The sequence below is a fragment of the Candida theae genome (genome assembly GCF_024610275.1).
Source record: "Candida theae strain CBS 12239 chromosome Unknown scaffold24, whole genome shotgun sequence".
Taxonomy (NCBI): domain Eukaryota; kingdom Fungi; phylum Ascomycota; class Pichiomycetes; order Serinales; family Debaryomycetaceae; genus Lodderomyces; species Lodderomyces theae.
Window position 1 is genome coordinate 85,287 of NW_026261457.1, and position 17,004 is coordinate 102,290.

Below are 17,004 nucleotides of genomic sequence, written 5' to 3' on the forward strand. Positions count from 1 at the left end.
AATTAGGAAACTACAATTACATTGGGTGCTCTTTTCACAATTATGTAAAAGAAAGGTCCATCAGTGTTTTGGTCCAAAGAGTTTCCTCAAAATGGATTTATATGTTNATGTTGAAACCAGCCTCGTCGATGAAAACACAATTCTTTTCAAGGTCAATTTTAACCTTATTCTCAAGTGCCCACTCGAGTCTCTGTTGTTTTAATTCTGGCAGATCCCGTCTCATGGCCCATTTGGAAAGTCTCTTGAGACTAAACTTGCATACCTTGGTGAGAAAGTTATAAATAGTAGAAACACTTGCCTTCACACCCTCAAATGTACTCCTTAGTCTATCCAACAAGAAGTCTACAGTAACAGTGGGGTCCGAAAGAACCAAATCCTTCAAAAAGAATTTGTGTTCTTGGATAAGAAGAGGTTTGCGGCCACGCTTCTTTGTCTCTTTATGAATACCATTAGCTATGTCAGCAATAAGGCGATTTCAATTTCTTTTCCAAATATAAACTGTTTGTAAACTGATATTGAGTGCTTGTGCAGCTCTGTATGCAGAAGACCCTTGCTCGATAACTAGTTGCCAGAATCGTTGCTTCTCTGCTTCGGAGTAGTATCTGTTTGGACCTCTTTTAGATTTACAGGTTTCATCCTGTTCAGAGCTAACGTCTACATCTACATCATCACACTCCATGTCGGAATGTAAATTGTCAACTTCAATTTTAGTTGGAGGGACTGCTTCATTGTAATCACTGTAACAAAAACAGGACTCTAATGGAGCTGTCTGGCTGTCCAAATTCATGAGATCTGGATCCAAAGGATAAGAATTACCTAGTCCATCTACATACCTGTTCAGCTTGAACTTCATTTCTTTTATTAATAATATTCTTTCCAACGAGAAACAAAATCACATAAAACAAAATTATGTCGCACTGGTTTGAGAAATTATGTCGCATTGATTTGAAAAATTAATTCATTTTAGTTTGAAAAATAAATGTCGCGGTGGTATGAATCATTATGTCGCACTAGTATAAAACATAAATAAAAAGACTGTACTTAAAATACTTTGTACTTATGTATGAAAATCAAAAAAAAGAAAAGCAGTAAAAATTGACAAGTTTAACGCGGTAATATCTTCAGACACTTTTGTAAATCATAATTCCGCTGTGTACCGGAGTTACTTCCCGATTCGGATATAACCATATCCGACAGCAAAACTTTTCAGACACAAAATTCCCACCCAAATTTAAAAAATGTTTTTTTTCTCTCTCTCTCTCTCTCTCTCTCTCTCGATTAATAGGCATTATCTTGGTTGTTCTCATTATTATGTAATAAATGTCGGAATTGTCAATGAGTAATACAGAAGCCACTTGCAAATTGTAAAAAACTTTTATCAAAATGAAGGAGGGGGAAGGGACGAGAAACTTCTTCTTATTCATCTGATCTTATGCCCTACACATAGGCTTCTTGCAATTCTTTCTTTTTTTTTTTTTTAACTCTGTGACTACTACCATGGGCAGCAGCAACCCTACAATAACAGAACAGCTTCAGGGCTTTCCAATATTTCAAATGGTCATCGTTGGGTTACTTCGACTATCTGAACCAATCGCTTTCGCAAGTTATCTCAGTTACATCTTTTTCATGATCAAAAGTTTCCGAATCGCAAAGAGCGATGCTGACGTTTCTAGATACAGTGGTTATTTAGCATCGGCATTTGCGTTCAGTCAGTTTTTGAGCTCAGTCAAATGGGGCAAAGCATCTGATAAATACGGGAGAAAGCCTATTATTCTTTTCGGATGCTTTGGTACTGCGATTTCGATGATTGTTTTTGGTTTCAGCACAAACTTTTATATGGCTTGTGCTGCAAGGATCATGATGGGGTTATTGAATGGAAATGTTTCTATCATGAGAACAACTGTGGGGGAAATAGCCGTTGAAAAGCGCCATCAGGGAATCGCATTTTCAAATTTGAGCTTGTTATGGAGTCTTGGTAAATGCGTTGGTGCGTACCTTGCAGGGAAATTGACTGACGTTGACCATTTTAGAAATTACAGACGTGATGAGGAGGAGAGTAAACACGAGTCTGATTCCTTATTTGTGAGATTTCCGTTTGCATTTTCAAACATTGTCATTTCATCAATCATACTCTGTTTTATTGTCCTAGGTTGGTTGTTCCTTGAAGAGACAAACGAAAGGGTGAATCATAAACGCGATCGGGGGTTGGAAATTGGTGATTCTATTCGCCGGTTGTTGGGGTTTGAAGTACCTGACCGGCCTTGGAAAATGGCAAAGTCTGAAGACGGTGAATTCTTGATCGAAGAAAATTCATTACGTGATGATGACTTAGAAGAAAATGACACATACGAGTTGCGACTGTTGACTTCAAATGAGGAAGTCACCACGAAGAAGAACACTGATATTGCACTCTTCACTTGGCCGATAATTTATCGCATAATTTGTAACTTCTTGTTGTCATTTTGCAATATCATCTATACCGAATTCCTCCCCATTTTGTTGTCGAAATCAATCGATGCAAAGTCTTTGAAATTTCCAATTCATAGTCGAGGTGGTTTTGGTTACAGCACAGAAGCCGTTGGTAAACTCCTTTCAGTTACCGGACTTACTGGCGTGATTTGTGTCAGTTTGTTGTTTCCTGTCATCAACAAGTACTTGTCGCTTTTGACTGCTTTTAGATCTGGATTAGGGTTCATTCCGCTCATATCATTCACTTTGCCGTTGATAATATTCACAATACCAGAGTACAATCCGTTGTTTCATCTGCACGCCCAAACAACAGCACTTCTTTACTTGAACACGTTTTTGTCCTCATTTGTCGGTTCAATTTCGTTCCTGCAAATGACACTTTTAATCCATCGTGCCTCCCCGAAACAACATAGAGCCGTCATCAATGGCTATACAATTTCATTCACCGCTTTTGCACGGTTTTTGTCTCCGCTCATATGGGGGTGGATTATGTCATTATGTGATTCCCATGGTATTGGTGTTGTTGCTTGGTGGATGCTAGGTGCTATCTATTTGGTGGTATTTTTCTTTACGTTTCTTCTTAGCGAGGATGACGAGCCGGAGATTTGAAAGTAATGGACGTTGAAGAATGGAACCGTTTCGTAAGTATACCTAAGAAACAAACTGAGACTAGAGATGCAAATAGTGTTTTTGCAAAATATTACACAAACATTGGTGTCCAGAAAATAATATTAATTACCTGATGCGGTAACATCACTACGTCAATAATACGAGGAAATACTGCAAATTGTCAGAAAGCTATACCCAAGGTTCAACTTGCAAAAAGAATCAATACAAATAAGCTTTTCTTTTTCTACAAACTGTACCAAATTAGGACATGTACTCAATCGAGGTTTCTTCGACTTCAATCTGTGTGTGAGGGAGTATATAATAACTGAACCTCCCTCTTATGCGAATAAGTTCCTAATTCTCGTGCTACATTAACAATGAAACGTTTGATCATTTTAGTATCGCTATGGTTTGCTACGTTTGTTTTCGCACAAACAGGGGAGGTGGACTTGGTCAGTCATGCCATTTCCATTACCAAAAGAGCGGACGAGCCATCCCAGGCTGAATTGCAAGAGGTGGACCAATACTTGAAACAGTTGGTTGCTGCAGTTACTGGCAATGTGACAAAGAGAGATAACCCTGCGTTGACTGCCGCATTTACTGCGTTGAACAAATCCGGCACGGGTGTACAAATTGTTCATGGTCTTGCCACAAACTCACTTACACAAGGATCAACCATTAAGGCAATTGAGGAGTACATTAGTAACAATGGATTGACTAAGTTGTTGGAAGCTGCTGACAACTCTGGCTTGGCTGTTTCTGTTGTCATGAGATTCTTCATCAACTACAAGATGATTCCTGCTTTGTGGGACATCATTGTGGCATTATACAACAATGGAGTCATTTCAGTCAAGAGATTGGATATTTTGGGAGCCATTGGTTCAATCATCGGTACTGTACAAGAATCGATTTGGTCATCTGTCATCACTTTGGTCAACATTGTCGCGGACCCAGAATCCATCTGTGAATCGTTGAACAAGTCCGGTTTGGGTGTGTCTATTGTCGATGATCTCTTCTCAACCAGTGATGGAAAGCTGTTTCTTATTACTTTGATCACTGATCTCGTTAATGACGGGGTCATCACTTTGGGTATTTTGCTTGATGCTTTGAGAGCCTCCAGCTTCCTTCAAAATACATTCACAAAGGTTCTTTCCAGTTCTACCAACAGGAAAATCATTTTTATATGGGCCGTCAACAACTTGGTCTCATTGATCAAGTACATCTTCTAATTCTTTTACGTTTCAGTTCAAATAGTTATTCTCAAAAATTTAGACTATATCCAGTATAATCAACTCTCCAATGTAATCACCTCAAACCTCTTTTTGGCTTCCTCTAAGCTAAAGTTTGCTTCCGCTTGGTGCCACCTCTCGTGCAATCTTCCATGCAACAAAACTAATTTTGGCTCTTCACTATTGGTATCATTGACGGCTTTTCTTCCAAACAAGCTCGACTTCATTTTGTTCCAATCGGCAAAGTCAATCTTGTCCCATTCGTCGGGTTTGTTGTATCCCAAGCGTTTCAATTTGGGTGAGTTTAAAGGTTCAGGGTCCAAAATCACTGTTTCCTTGGGCTTGCTAAAGTAGATCAACACCAATCTTCTGTAATTCTTTTGATCGTGTGGAGGAGAAACAACTCTGTGGATAGAGGACTTAAAGTACCCACCAGTGATAAACTCCATGGCATCGCCGATATTGACAATCAATCCATTAGGAGTGTGGCCAACATAATTCCATTCACCAGTGTAGTAGTCACGGATTTGCAATGACAAAATTGGCTGTGAAGTAATGAATGTAAACCCGCCACTGTCAGAATGGCCTCTCAACCACGTGTTTTCAACCTTCTTTTGGTCCTCTGGGGACATTGCGTCGTAGAGCATAAACCTTCCAGCACCACCACCTGAGCCATCAAAGTCGCCGTCCTTGACAGAGTAGTAGTTTTCATAAATGAACCCTTCGGGAAGTTCCAACACCAAGTCCGTTAAGTTGCAAAGCTTCTTCAAGGTATCGGTATGCAAAAAACGGTAGTACTCGGCAATCTCTTTAAGGTGGTCCTTGGCGACTTCTGGGTAGTTATTAGCCTCTGTGTCGAAAAATTTGGAGTGATTCATGTGGTTGAAATTGTAGTGAGTGATCGAATCCTCAACCCCATTGCGCATAGACCAGTACCCCTTTGGCTTGTAACCAGAACCACGTTCCGCGCCAACTGACTTGGATCTATCTTCAAGGTCCGATTTGAGTGCACCGGCCAAGTACTTCTTTTGTTCTTCAACTGGCACCTCCAACAATGCTTGCGCTACTGATTTGAGGTGCTCTAATTTCTCTGCACCAAATCCGTGGTTGATCACTGAAATGAAACCATATGTGGACAAGGATTTTTCAATCTTTGCAGCAAGCTCTTTTCTGCCAGCAAGGTTTTCAGGACCGTCCTTGTACAATGATAGGTCAATAGATTCCAACTCGATTGGTTTCTCGCCTGAAGAAGACAATGGAGCTTCAACAAATGGTCTTAATGTGTATGTCGGTGCTTTCGATGGCATAGTTGGGGGTGGGTATTGCAATATACGAAGAAGAGCAAAGTTGAATCATTTGACACCATTTATATCAAACGCATTTTCAGGAGGGAAGGTCGGCGTTATCTACATCCACCCGAAGGTGTGGTGTCATCGGCCACTATTATGATCACTTTTGTGCAAAAATTGGCAATGCAGGAAAAAAAAGAAAGAAAAACTGTGGCTGCAAAAAAAAAAAAAAAAATCATCCAATCAAATACGAAAGCCACATCCGAAATCTACATGTGAATCAATTATCAACCGTACACTATCAATTTGCTTACCTACATGTACTTATCTAACCCTCCTTGCCGAATTTTTCCTGTAATGTCCTTTTCAACTTCGCCTCAAACTCCTCTTTGCTCTCTCCTTCTCTCCATCTCAAATTGTAAGCAGGATGGTCGGGTTTCAAATACGTTGGGTCCTCTCTATCAATTCCATACAAGTTCTCCCTAAATGTCAATCCGTCCTTTGGATAATCTTGCCAAACCAATCCTCTTCTCTGTAACTCTGGAATGAGCAACTCTACAATATCCTCAAACGTACCCGGTGTAATTGCATATGTGAAATTGAATCCATCAACTCCTGCCACATCTACCCAGTTTTCAATCTCATCCGCAACGTCAGATGGGGAGCCAATGAACAATACACCAGATCCACCAACGGAAATTTTGTTGGCGAGGTAGCCTCTAGTCTTTTTGAGATCAGGTGGATCTCCAGGGAACGCCTTTGTGAACAGCTCAACAAAACTGTGGATCGCATTGCTTTCCACTTTATCCAATTCCTGATCCCACTCGTACTTCCCAATATCAATTCCAGACCATCCGCCAAAAAGCGCCTGTGCTCCTTCGAGATCGGCATACTTTTTAAACTCTTGAAACTTCTCAACAGCTTCTTCGTAGGTAGGAGCAACGATAGCCGTGACCAATTGCACTTTTTTCACATCCTCGGGGTTTCTTCCGTGCTTCTTGATCAAGGTGTTGAGCTTGTCGATTTTGGTCTTCAATCCCTCCGGAGTGTTACCATTGATAAATACCGCTTCGGCGTTTTTTGCCGCGTATTCCAAACCTTTGGAGCTAGCACCAGCCTGTAATATAACCGGCAATCTTTGGTATGGGTTCGGTTCAGAAATGAATGGACCTGGTACTTTGAAATGTTTCCCTTCGTAATTGATTTCTCTGATTCTTTCAGGGTCAGAATACACCCCTTTTTGCGAATCCAATTTGACTGCATCATCGGCCCACGACGACAAGAAAAGCTGATAAACTACTTCCAAGTACTCTTGTGCTTTCTCATATCTCTCATCATGTGGTGGCAAGGGTGCTCCATTCAACAAATTTCTGCTTGCAGTGTCCAAGTACGATGACACAATGTTCCAACCCACGCGTCCATTGGTTAAACGATCCAAGGTAGCTAACCTCCTAGCAAAATGGTACGGAGCCTCGCTGATTGTGCTTGACGTGATGGCAAAAGACAAGTTCTTTGTCACCGCGGCCATTGCAGGAACAACGGCACTTGGCTCATTGATGGGCCATTGCGCCCCAGACTTTGCCGCTGCGGTAATATTTCTTGGACCATTGTAGACATCATAAGGACCCAAAACATCAGCAATGAATAGCGCATTGAACTTGCCCTTTTCCAACAATTTGGCAAGATTTGTCCAGTATTCAATTGTGTTGTAGTCTTTTGATTTGTCCTTGGGGTGTTTCCACAACCCTGGCGATTGCAAGCCTGGAGTTGCCATATCGAAGGCATTGACAATGATTGGCTTTCTTTCCTTCTTTTGTCTTTTGGTTGTCATTCTTGGAATGGATGTAGTTTGTAGTCTTGAAGAAGAAGGAGGTGAAGGCTTGATTGAAGTGCTTTTCGCCAAATTTGACGTTTTTGCAAACCAAAAAAAAAAAAAAAGAAACTGTGGCTCATATGTTGCAAACCATCCGAACGAGAAAAAAAACAATAGACGACAAATTCGGCACGCGTAGCTAGATCCGACTTTCGCACCACGGACATTCAGATACCCAGTGCAAGGGTGATTTGTGGTTACTAGCTTAATTTTCCTCGAGGATGGGGAGGTGGGGGGGGGGGGGGCTGCTCTTTTAATGGAAACATAGTGATTGAAGTAATTCAGTGTTGAGATTAATTGGAATTGTTTGAAGCGGTTTTCCAAGAATGTGTGTTGATAGTTTTCCAATCGTCTTTAATCAAGAAAGTAGCACGGATGCTCCATTGGTAACCGCAACGAGCTGTTTTCAAAGAAATGTCTCATTTGTGTTGGTAAATACATATGACGTCTATCATGATGTTGCAACTTCAGCTTTAGCAAGCACGTCAATTGTTGACCTTCAAGGTGGTTATATTCTTGCAATGAAGTTTTGTTAAGAAAATGGATACAAGTTTCAGCTTCTTCTTTCAATTAAGGCTTTTTTTTTTAAAAAAAAAAAAAAGGGCAATCGTTTCGGGTTGTACATGAATTAGATCTAAAGTAAAACAGTGTCAGCACCTATAATGTTAGTTTGTTACATTGAAAAAAGTCCTACTGACTTGGATGAAGATTACTTGCTGACTATCACTGATTAGTTCGATGACGATCATCAAACTCTTGCACAGTTAGTTTTAGTAACTTAGCCAGCATCTCATCTTATCGCAACACAAAATTAAAGTTTTTGTAACTACAAACAAAAATGCGAGCATTTAAATAAAAACTGTGCCTCCACGCGCTGCACCCGAAATCCGCACTACTGCCATGGAACAGGACTGGTAAAGTGTTAGGGGCAGTAAGAGTTGATCTCTTGTTGGGTCCGTATACACACTTCAACTCATTCTAGTATGATTTTATGAACTGTAAGCTTCGCTCACTTGAGGAAGTATGGCAAGCAAGTGCGTCATAGCAATCGAAACCTCGTAACACAAATGGTTACGGATTTTTCCACATTTTGTGTCTGCCGATTAAATAATTTTTTTTTTTTTTCTTTCGCTCACTTTCTCCGACAAGGGGATAAGGATAATCTTCAAGGGATGATACGGAAATAAAGGAAGAAAACAATTGGTTACAGATAGTTATGTTAGTAGGAGCATGATCCAAGTCAAATGGAAGCAGATGGAAATGTACACATTAACACGAAAGCCTCAGAGAGTTTCAAGAACTGGTGAATCATGTTTACATCCTCTATTTTGGAGGCAATATGCTCTTCAGACATTCTTTGATTATCTTTTTGTCTGCCTCCTTGTAAACTGTGTCTCACCCAACAGAAAAAAATAAAATTAACTTACTCTAGAAAGAAAGAAAGTAGTTAACAAATAAATTACTTGCGTATGAAAAGAAAAAAAAAGGGCACAGACAGACAGGCAGGCAGACAGACACAAAATTTAATTAGAGAGAGAGAGAAAGAGAAGGAGAAATTTCATTCGAGGCTGAAAGGGTAAAAAAAAGGAAAAAGAAAAAAAGGAATAATCTTTGTATCTCAGAGGAGGACTGAATTCTCATATCCTTTCTCCTTAAATACTAAACCACTATATCAACCGTTAATTAAACACACATTGGACAATCGCTTCAAAAGACTTACACACTCGCTACAACAGAACATAACCCGTCGTTGAAAACTGATTGGATAGTATTGCAGCTGACTAGCTGGCTGGCTTCACTCTCAATTTCTTTTTTTTCATTTTTCATCGGACACCCCCTCCCCCGTTGCTTTTTTAAAAACACCAAGATACAGGAAAAAAAACCTCGAGTTTTCTACAACTTAACGGTATCTACTTCAACTTGTGTATACTACTCAATTAGTGGATATCAATACATTGGCGACTACTAAACGAGTATTCGTTGATACACCAGTGCATACAGGTTTTGCAAGTTACATTCGCTATTTTACACACTTCCATTGCTCAATATCTGTACATTCGCTTAATACCAATACCATAAAGATGAATTTCGAGAACAGCTTCCTATCTCAGGATGATACAGCTGAGATTTCACCGATGGTCAATCAACAGGATTCATTTATGTCCAATCTAGATCACAATGTTATCAAGTCCCAATATGTCACACCCAACCCAAATATCAACACATTCGACAACATCACTTTCAACAGTGAGCAGAACAGCTCTAGCGCATTTCCGCCCCACGACTTTTTTGACCTTTTGGACTTTGACACCGATAAGCATTTTGGTTTGGAGACACCCAAATCGTCGATGGATCCCAAGTTTAACCAGCCTTTGCCTGGTGGCCATTTTTCAAACAATGCCACACCGGCAACAATACCCATGGCCAAATTTCCACCATTTTACTCCGGAGATAAGAATAATTCTCATTCAAATGTCACGGTTCAAACGCAGTCATCTCCAATCGTTTCCAATATAACGAGTGCGCATAATTTCAACTCTGTTGATGTTTTCAGTGAGCCAATGTTGAGCACTCCGAGTTCTCTGACAGGGTTGAGAAGCTCGCCTCAGCAATTTACCTCACCTTCGTATGCAAATTACCAAATGGCGCAAAATTCGATACCTGGGCCAGTTTCAGGGCCAATTGGTCTTGGTTTGAACACGGATATAATAAATGCTAACGCTAAGGTACCACCACCACCACCACCACCAACGCAACAATTGCAGCTGTTACAAAGTCTGAAAAGGCACTCACCCTCGCAACAAACTTTCTTGGCCCAACCTCCTTTGCCGCCACAGAACCACATGACTAAACTCTCACCATATGAGAGGGCTAATGCCATGTTTCAACAAAAGCTACAACAACAAGATTTAGTTCAATTGCAAAATGATCTTGAATCGACGAGGAAATTTCGGTCGGAACTGAATTTAAACTTGCAAGCGTTGATTAAGGAGGAGAAAGAGAAGCAGGATTACCGAAATACTTTGAGGCAGTCAGAACTGCCAAAACAACGTGTGTTTAAGCACACCAGGTCGTCTTCGAGAAATATTGAAATCAAAGAGGAGACCGACGTCTTGCGAGAGTCACTTGCAGAGAATGGAACGACTCAACAAGCAGGCTCCTTGCCAAGTCGACATGAACAGGTTCATAACACTACAGACATGGAGTCACCAACAACTATCGAAGTTACAAGCCCACAATCCTCTATCGAGGATCTTAATTCAAGTACCAACAACGTTTTCCAACAGAATGACATCACAGCGGAGGATTTGCTCAATGATGACAATTTTGAAAACTTGGTCACCCCACGCATGGACACGAGAGAGTATTTCAAAGATATTGTTGATTTGGATAATCAGATTGATATTGACGTGGATAATTTTGAACATAACGTGAGCGAGTTTGTGTCGTTGGACAATCGAGTGCTGTCAAATGCAAATTTGAACAATACAAGTGTGGGATCAACACTGCAAAAGAATAAACTTGCAGTTGCTTTACCATCATCGACGACAACGACAACGGCAACAACAACGACAACGGCAACAACAACGACAACGACAACGACAACTCCACCATCCTCATCTACAAAGAAACGAAGCACAAAGAAAGTTTTGAAGAAATCGTCATCGTTCAATGGATCTCCATCACTCATTTCTAATCCCAAGCTTTCCAAATCAAGAAGTCAATTCAAAACTCTCCCCTCGAATTATACGGGTGCGACTATCGGGACTTTCCCCGTGATCAGCACCAGCGTCTCCAATAAAACCACGACAAACACAAAAAGCCAGTCAAGTCCATCCACGTCATTCGTATCCCCGCAGAAACGGGCCATATCCCTAAATCATGCAGATATGTTGGGAACCGTGCCCATCCTTGACTTGGGCAATCATTACTCATTTGTATATGAACATGCGCACGAGAATGGTGGTCCTGGTGGTGGTCCTGGTGGCCATGTTGGTAGAAGCACGTCTCATCATCGGAGTTTATCGGGTCGAAGATTGAGTAGTTTCCAGGATAAGAACTTCAGCCCAAATGTGCAATCGAAGATGTTTGAGTTTCAAGTCAAGTTGAAGAAGTAAGGATTTGAGAGAGGGAAAGGGATTTATTGGGTTGGTTTTAGTTTCGTTTCTTTTTTTTTTTTTTTTTCTTTTTCTTTTCACCGTTTTCTTTCTTATGTATTTTGTTTAGTTTACTTTGGGACATTTGAGGGGGTTTATCCCATAAAAATGATTTTGTTTAATGTTTGGTTCATCTATACTCGTTTGTAGTGGTTGCAGTACTGAAGGATCTTCTGAAAAGGAAACGGAGTAGCTTACACTGGCTCATTTAGTATAACTTAGATATTTANGGGAAAGGGATTTATTGGGTTGGTTTTAGTTTCGTTTCTTTTTTTTTTTTTTTTTCTTTTTCTTTTCACCGTTTTCTTTCTTATGTATTTTGTTTAGTTTACTTTGGGACATTTGAGGGGGTTTATCCCATAAAAATGATTTTGTTTAATGTTTGGTTCATCTATACTCGTTTGTAGTGGTTGCAGTACTGAAGGATCTTCTGAAAAGGAAACGGAGTAGCTTACACTGGCTCATTTAGTATAACTTAGATATTTATTTTGAAAAAGTAAATAATATACAGCTTGTACCCCTGTGCACACCCTCAGAGTAAGTCAAGGATCGATAAACACAACGTTTCATTTACATCAACAAATCCGCCCGATATCGAAAACTTCATCAATCACAACAGTCCAATTACATCACCTCTCTCTTCCGGATGCTTCCTCTCAATCCTTCACCTTCTTCACAAGTCTTTATCCCTAGGCACATACTCAGTAGTCAACACCGGCTTTTTTCTCAACCTATCCGTTAGTGAAATGACGCCCTCGTTGTTATAAGCCCACATGGTTAATCCAATGGGTACCAAACCCATAAACACTATGTTGAATGCAACTGATCTTGGCTTGAAACGGAAGTAATGGCCTAATTTTTCCTTGGCCGTGTTGAATTTTTGCAATTCCCTGTCTGGGTGTAATGTGCCTGCCATTGTCGATGGTCCACTGTGTAGGTATTCCTGTAGCTCTTTGCTCAGCAGTGGCTTTTTTGTTGGAATTTAATTGGTGCGTAAAAAAGAATTTAGATTAACAGTGAAAGTGGTAGCACTGATGTCACAAGCCGGTAGCGCAATCTTTCTTTACATCTTTTTTGTAAACCAAAACAAAACAAACACGTCCTGAGCAGCAGAGCCCGGTGGCATAAGACGTCCAGCAGCCAAGTACAGCTTCGTTATGTCAAATATAGAGTACGATACTCGCGCAACTGCGCTTCTTACAGAACACCTCGGTTTTGCTCCCATAAAAGTCGTTGACGAAGTGATCAACGCCGTCAATCAAATCATGGTTCAAGGCATAGAAGCACTTGAGAACTACCTAACCAACGTCCACGCCCAGGGCCAACTACCGGATACCATAACCCACGACGAGATTCTTGCGGGCACTGCCAAATTAGAATCACTACTTCAATATCGTATAGACTTCGCATTTGATAAATATGAATTGTATTGCTTGACAAATATTTTCCATGTTCCTCGGGACTTGATAACTGATGGCTGGTTTCGATTGCGAGCGCATGAAGGGATTGATTTCATGCAGTTGTTAGAGAATCCGATGGCGAAGCTGGAGTATGATGATGAGATTTTGAAAATGAATGATTTGATACGGCAGGAGTTGTATAAGCGGCGGTATTACAAGTTGCAATTGGTCACTTTTGATAAGATTAGGGAGTACCTTGAATTAGTCCTGGATAAGTTTGGTAAATTGTATGAAATGAGGGGGGAGACAATGGGGAATGGAAGTGAGGATGATAATGGGGAAGCAGTGGGGGGGACTTCAGCAAGAGAAATTCTTACGAAATTGAACCCTATTGATCTAACGTTGGCTGAAATGATTTTGCAATTGAAAGACGTGATTAAACAAGTTGAGATTGCTAAAGGCAAACTCAGCACTGTTGAATTGAAAAAAGTCACTTTTGATCATGGAGATGAGTATGTGGAGAAACGAGGTGTACGTATTTTGAAAGATTTGCGTATTATAGCAAGCAATGAGTTGAATCGACTAAAGGATCTGGAAGTAGGAGGGCACGATGCTGGTGATAATACTGATATCAACATGTTTGAGAATATCCCCGATTGGGACATTGTGAATCAGGAAGTTAATGAAGCTAAGGAATCACGAATAGGAGTAGATACTCGTGTCGATGAGAAATAGCAGACCGAACTATCTAGAGCGACGTAATGAATATACAACGATTACTTACTTGATCTTTTGTAGTGGGTACAAGACTCTTCTCCGTTTCCTCTGCTGTTATGCATTCCTAGGGTTGTAGGTTGAAATCAGTTGGTAGCGATGTTGTGTCTTCTAGGTTTCTCGTCCATCAACAAAAATCTATATGCGTGGAATCCATCTGGCAGAACAAACTCCACGCAATCTCTACAAACAGACCCAAAAAGCTTCCTCGACTACTATTATACATAATGAAGGAAACAAGAGAGTATAGAAGAAAAGAGAAACAGGAGCTTCAAGGACTTAGCGAGCACAAGAACCGACCTAGGACCATCACCCATCTTCATGAACTATTACCTGGGTTGAATGATATCAGCGATGCTTTTGAAGCATTACCCTTGGACATCGTAAAGTATTTCACACTCTTGAAGGAGATTGACGCCAAGTGTATAAACACCGTGCCACAAATCAACCATAGGATCAAAAACTATATTGACAACTTGCACGTTGCCCCTGCACTGAATGACGGAGATGTCAATGGAAGAGCAGATGAAGATGAAGTGCAAGTGCAAGCGCTAGCGCTTGCTAGGAAACAAAAACTGGAGAATTCACAATTGAACATCATCAAAAATAAGATCAATGAGGTTATCCCTTGTCTTGAAGAGAAGATGCATGTTACTTCAGTAGCCACCGATTTGTTGAATAAACATATGCGTCGTATAAATCAGGACTATAAGTTAATCATACAAAATAATGAAATTCCCGAGAACATACGTATTGGTCCATTGGTCCATCCAGCTATGATTCTTGACTCGACACATCCTGCAAAAGACCTTCAGAATGGAAATGGAGAAGGTGCAACTGGTAATGGTAACGGTGGTGGTGGTGGTGGTGGTAATGGTGGTGGATACGGTCACGGCTCTAGTACGGCGCAGTCGCAACGTAGTGAGAGTAGGAGAGAGGCGTTGGCTGCGAGAAAAGCAAACAAGGATGATGATAGAGATGGTGGTGCTAGTGGGTCTAATGTGAGTAAGAAGAAGCGGAGTAAAGAGCAAACTCCATTTGAAGGGGGGAAGAGCGCCAATGGAAATAATAGCAGTACTGGTGGTAGTGATAAGAAGAGAAAGAATGAGGATCGAAGTTCAACTTCGTCGTTGTTGAAAAAGAAAAAGAAGGGGGCTGATGATGATGGTGATATTGACGGTGGTGATGAAGATGACGGTGATGATAACGGAGTGAACCTGAGGAGTGACGGCAGGAAATCCAGCTCGGCTAACCTAGATAAGCTGAAGGGAACGGCAAGTAATTCGGGTGCTGGCGGAGGAGCAGGATCCTCGGGTGGTAGTGGTGGCTCGCATGAACCTACGTATTGTTATTGTAACCAAGTTTCATTTGGTGAAATGGTTGGATGTGATGGGGAGGATTGTAAGCGAGAATGGTTTCATTTGCCATGTATTGGGTTCAAGAATCCGCCAAAGGGGAAGTGGTATTGCGATGACTGTTTAAAGAATATGAAGGTGAAGAAGTTGTAGAGGTGTGAGGAAGCTTGGGGAGTTATGTCCTTTTATAGTAATGTTGTCAGTTTCTTTCAAACTTCAATGTATGAGTGTGCTCTGAAAATTGCGAGATAAAGTATTGAAGTGGAAAGAGGATAGATGTGTTTACGACTAACCTGTGAAAAAAGCAACACAAGGCGACGACGTAACAGGCGTGTATTTGTGATTCTGCGAAGCTGGTAGAGAGGATATTGTGTAGTTATTGTTCTTTAGAGGTTCTTTTCGAGGCAATTGTGTGCGTTGAAGGAAGAAAACCAAATAGCCACAAAAAAACCGCGCCAGTGTGTGTGACTGTAATGAAGAGAAAGTAGGTCAGAGAGCGCAGTGAAAATCGAAGTTTCGATGACACCAAATTTAAAGTTTGAGGCTGAGAGGGTATCAGTGAAATTATGTGTGACGGATAAAGGTGACACGTCATATCGATAATTTGGTGCAAGTGAAATAGAACCAAATCATTTCAGATCCAATCGTCAATATGTAGAAATGATGATGAAATTGGCGTTTGTTTTGTTGCTATATAATATGCATATATATATATATATACATTTACACGTAATGCTCAATTTCTAATGTCGTGTGTGCTAAGTGTCGTGTCGTTTCTATTAATTTTGATTGATCAATTGATTGCTGAAATTTAAACAAAAAATTAACAAAATAAAAATACAAAAAGGACTTTCGTTAATATTTAATTAAATTTCAAATTTTCTGTGCATATATAAAATAAACAACAGAGTAGAGTCATTTCAATACTCAGCACTTTCTTGCTACTAGATTACACTTGACTGCCATTTTTTACAATGTTGAGAGAGTACAAATTGGTAGTAGTAGGTGGAGGTGGTGTTGGTAAATCAGCACTAACCATTCAATTGATCCAGTCGCATTTCGTTGACGAATACGACCCTACGATCGAAGATAGTTATCGAAAGCAATGTACCATTGATGGTGAACAAGTCTTGTTGGATATCTTGGATACTGCTGGACAAGAAGAATATTCCGCCATGAGAGAACAATACATGAGAACTGGTGAAGGATTCCTTTTGGTTTATTCCATAAATTCAAGAAATTCGTTGGAGGAATTGCAAACTTTTTATGAACAGATTTTACGTGTTAAGGACCGTGACCAAGTACCGGTATTGGTTGTGGGAAACAAGTGTGATTTGGAGATGGAAAGACAAGTTAGTTACGAAGAAGGTCAAGCTTTGGCGAATAGTTTCAATTGCCCGTTCGTGGAAACTTCAGCTAAATTGAGAATCAATGTTGAAGAAGCGTTTTTCGATTTGGTGAAGTATGTTAGAGCTAGTGAAGAGAGTGAGGGGCAAGAACGTTTGAAAGACGAGGGAGTATCACCACAACAACAAGAGCAACAACTCAAACAGCAACAACAGCTGCAAGCACAACAGGCTCAATCCCAAACACAGCCACAATATCAATCGCAACAACAGGCCAATGGTGTAGTGGGAGGAGCTGCTGCGGGTGCGGGTGCGGGTGCGGGTGTGGGTGCTGGTACTGGCGCTTCTGCCGCTGGTGCTGGATCTGCAGCTCAGAAATCAAATGGAGCTGGACAAAATAACTCACGAAAACAGCAATCTCAGCAAAATGGTTCTAGTGGAGAAAAATCCAAATCAGGCTGTTGTGTTATTGTTTAGGGGAGTGAGCTGGCAGGAAAAGGAGA

The 17,004-nt window shown here is 40.7% G+C and overlaps 9 protein-coding genes across 9 annotated transcripts; 6 read left to right on the top strand and 3 right to left on the bottom strand. All coding sequences in view use genetic code 12, as the record gives it.

Annotated features, from left to right (window-relative positions):
- Positions 1-475: 475 nt before the first annotated feature.
- On the bottom strand, positions 476-853 carry KGF57_003970 (uncharacterized protein; the record flags this gene model as incomplete). The annotated part of the gene is made up of 1 exon (XM_051753442.1): positions 476-853. The coding sequence occupies one exon, from the start codon at positions 851-853 to the stop codon at positions 476-478; it is 378 nt and encodes a 125-aa protein (XP_051607545.1).
- A 701-nt stretch (positions 854-1,554) lies between these two features.
- On the top strand, positions 1,555-3,078 carry KGF57_003971 (MFS transporter; the record flags this gene model as incomplete). The annotated part of the gene is made up of 1 exon (XM_051753443.1): positions 1,555-3,078. The coding sequence occupies one exon, from the start codon at positions 1,555-1,557 to the stop codon at positions 3,076-3,078; it is 1,524 nt and encodes a 507-aa protein (XP_051607546.1).
- Positions 3,079-3,455: 377 nt separating this feature from the next.
- Positions 3,456-4,307, top strand: KGF57_003972 (uncharacterized protein; the record flags this gene model as incomplete). Its single annotated transcript, XM_051753444.1, has 1 exon — positions 3,456-4,307. One exon carries the CDS (start codon positions 3,456-3,458, stop codon positions 4,305-4,307), a length of 852 nt encoding a protein of 283 aa, XP_051607547.1.
- Positions 4,308-4,366: 59 nt separating this feature from the next.
- On the bottom strand, positions 4,367-5,614 carry KGF57_003973 (uncharacterized protein; the record flags this gene model as incomplete). The annotated part of the gene is made up of 1 exon (XM_051753445.1): positions 4,367-5,614. One exon carries the CDS (start codon positions 5,612-5,614, stop codon positions 4,367-4,369), a length of 1,248 nt encoding a protein of 415 aa, XP_051607548.1.
- A 310-nt stretch (positions 5,615-5,924) lies between these two features.
- On the bottom strand, positions 5,925-7,427 carry KGF57_003974 (uncharacterized protein; the record flags this gene model as incomplete). The annotated part of the gene is made up of 1 exon (XM_051753446.1): positions 5,925-7,427. One exon carries the CDS (start codon positions 7,425-7,427, stop codon positions 5,925-5,927), a length of 1,503 nt encoding a protein of 500 aa, XP_051607549.1.
- A 2,123-nt stretch (positions 7,428-9,550) lies between these two features.
- Positions 9,551-11,587, top strand: KGF57_003975 (uncharacterized protein; the record flags this gene model as incomplete). Its single annotated transcript, XM_051753447.1, has 1 exon — positions 9,551-11,587. One exon carries the CDS (start codon positions 9,551-9,553, stop codon positions 11,585-11,587), a length of 2,037 nt encoding a protein of 678 aa, XP_051607550.1.
- A 1,196-nt stretch (positions 11,588-12,783) lies between these two features.
- Positions 12,784-13,761, top strand: MTW1 (MIND complex subunit; the record flags this gene model as incomplete). Its single annotated transcript, XM_051753448.1, has 1 exon — positions 12,784-13,761. One exon carries the CDS (start codon positions 12,784-12,786, stop codon positions 13,759-13,761), a length of 978 nt encoding a protein of 325 aa, XP_051607551.1.
- Positions 13,762-14,027: 266 nt separating this feature from the next.
- On the top strand, positions 14,028-15,308 carry PHO23 (Pho23p; the record flags this gene model as incomplete). The annotated part of the gene is made up of 1 exon (XM_051753449.1): positions 14,028-15,308. One exon carries the CDS (start codon positions 14,028-14,030, stop codon positions 15,306-15,308), a length of 1,281 nt encoding a protein of 426 aa, XP_051607552.1.
- Positions 15,309-16,129: 821 nt separating this feature from the next.
- RAS1 (Ras family GTPase) lies at positions 16,130-16,978 on the top strand (the record flags this gene model as incomplete). Its single annotated transcript, XM_051753451.1, has 1 exon — positions 16,130-16,978. The coding sequence occupies one exon, from the start codon at positions 16,130-16,132 to the stop codon at positions 16,976-16,978; it is 849 nt and encodes a 282-aa protein (XP_051607553.1).
- Positions 16,979-17,004: the final 26 nt, after the last annotated feature.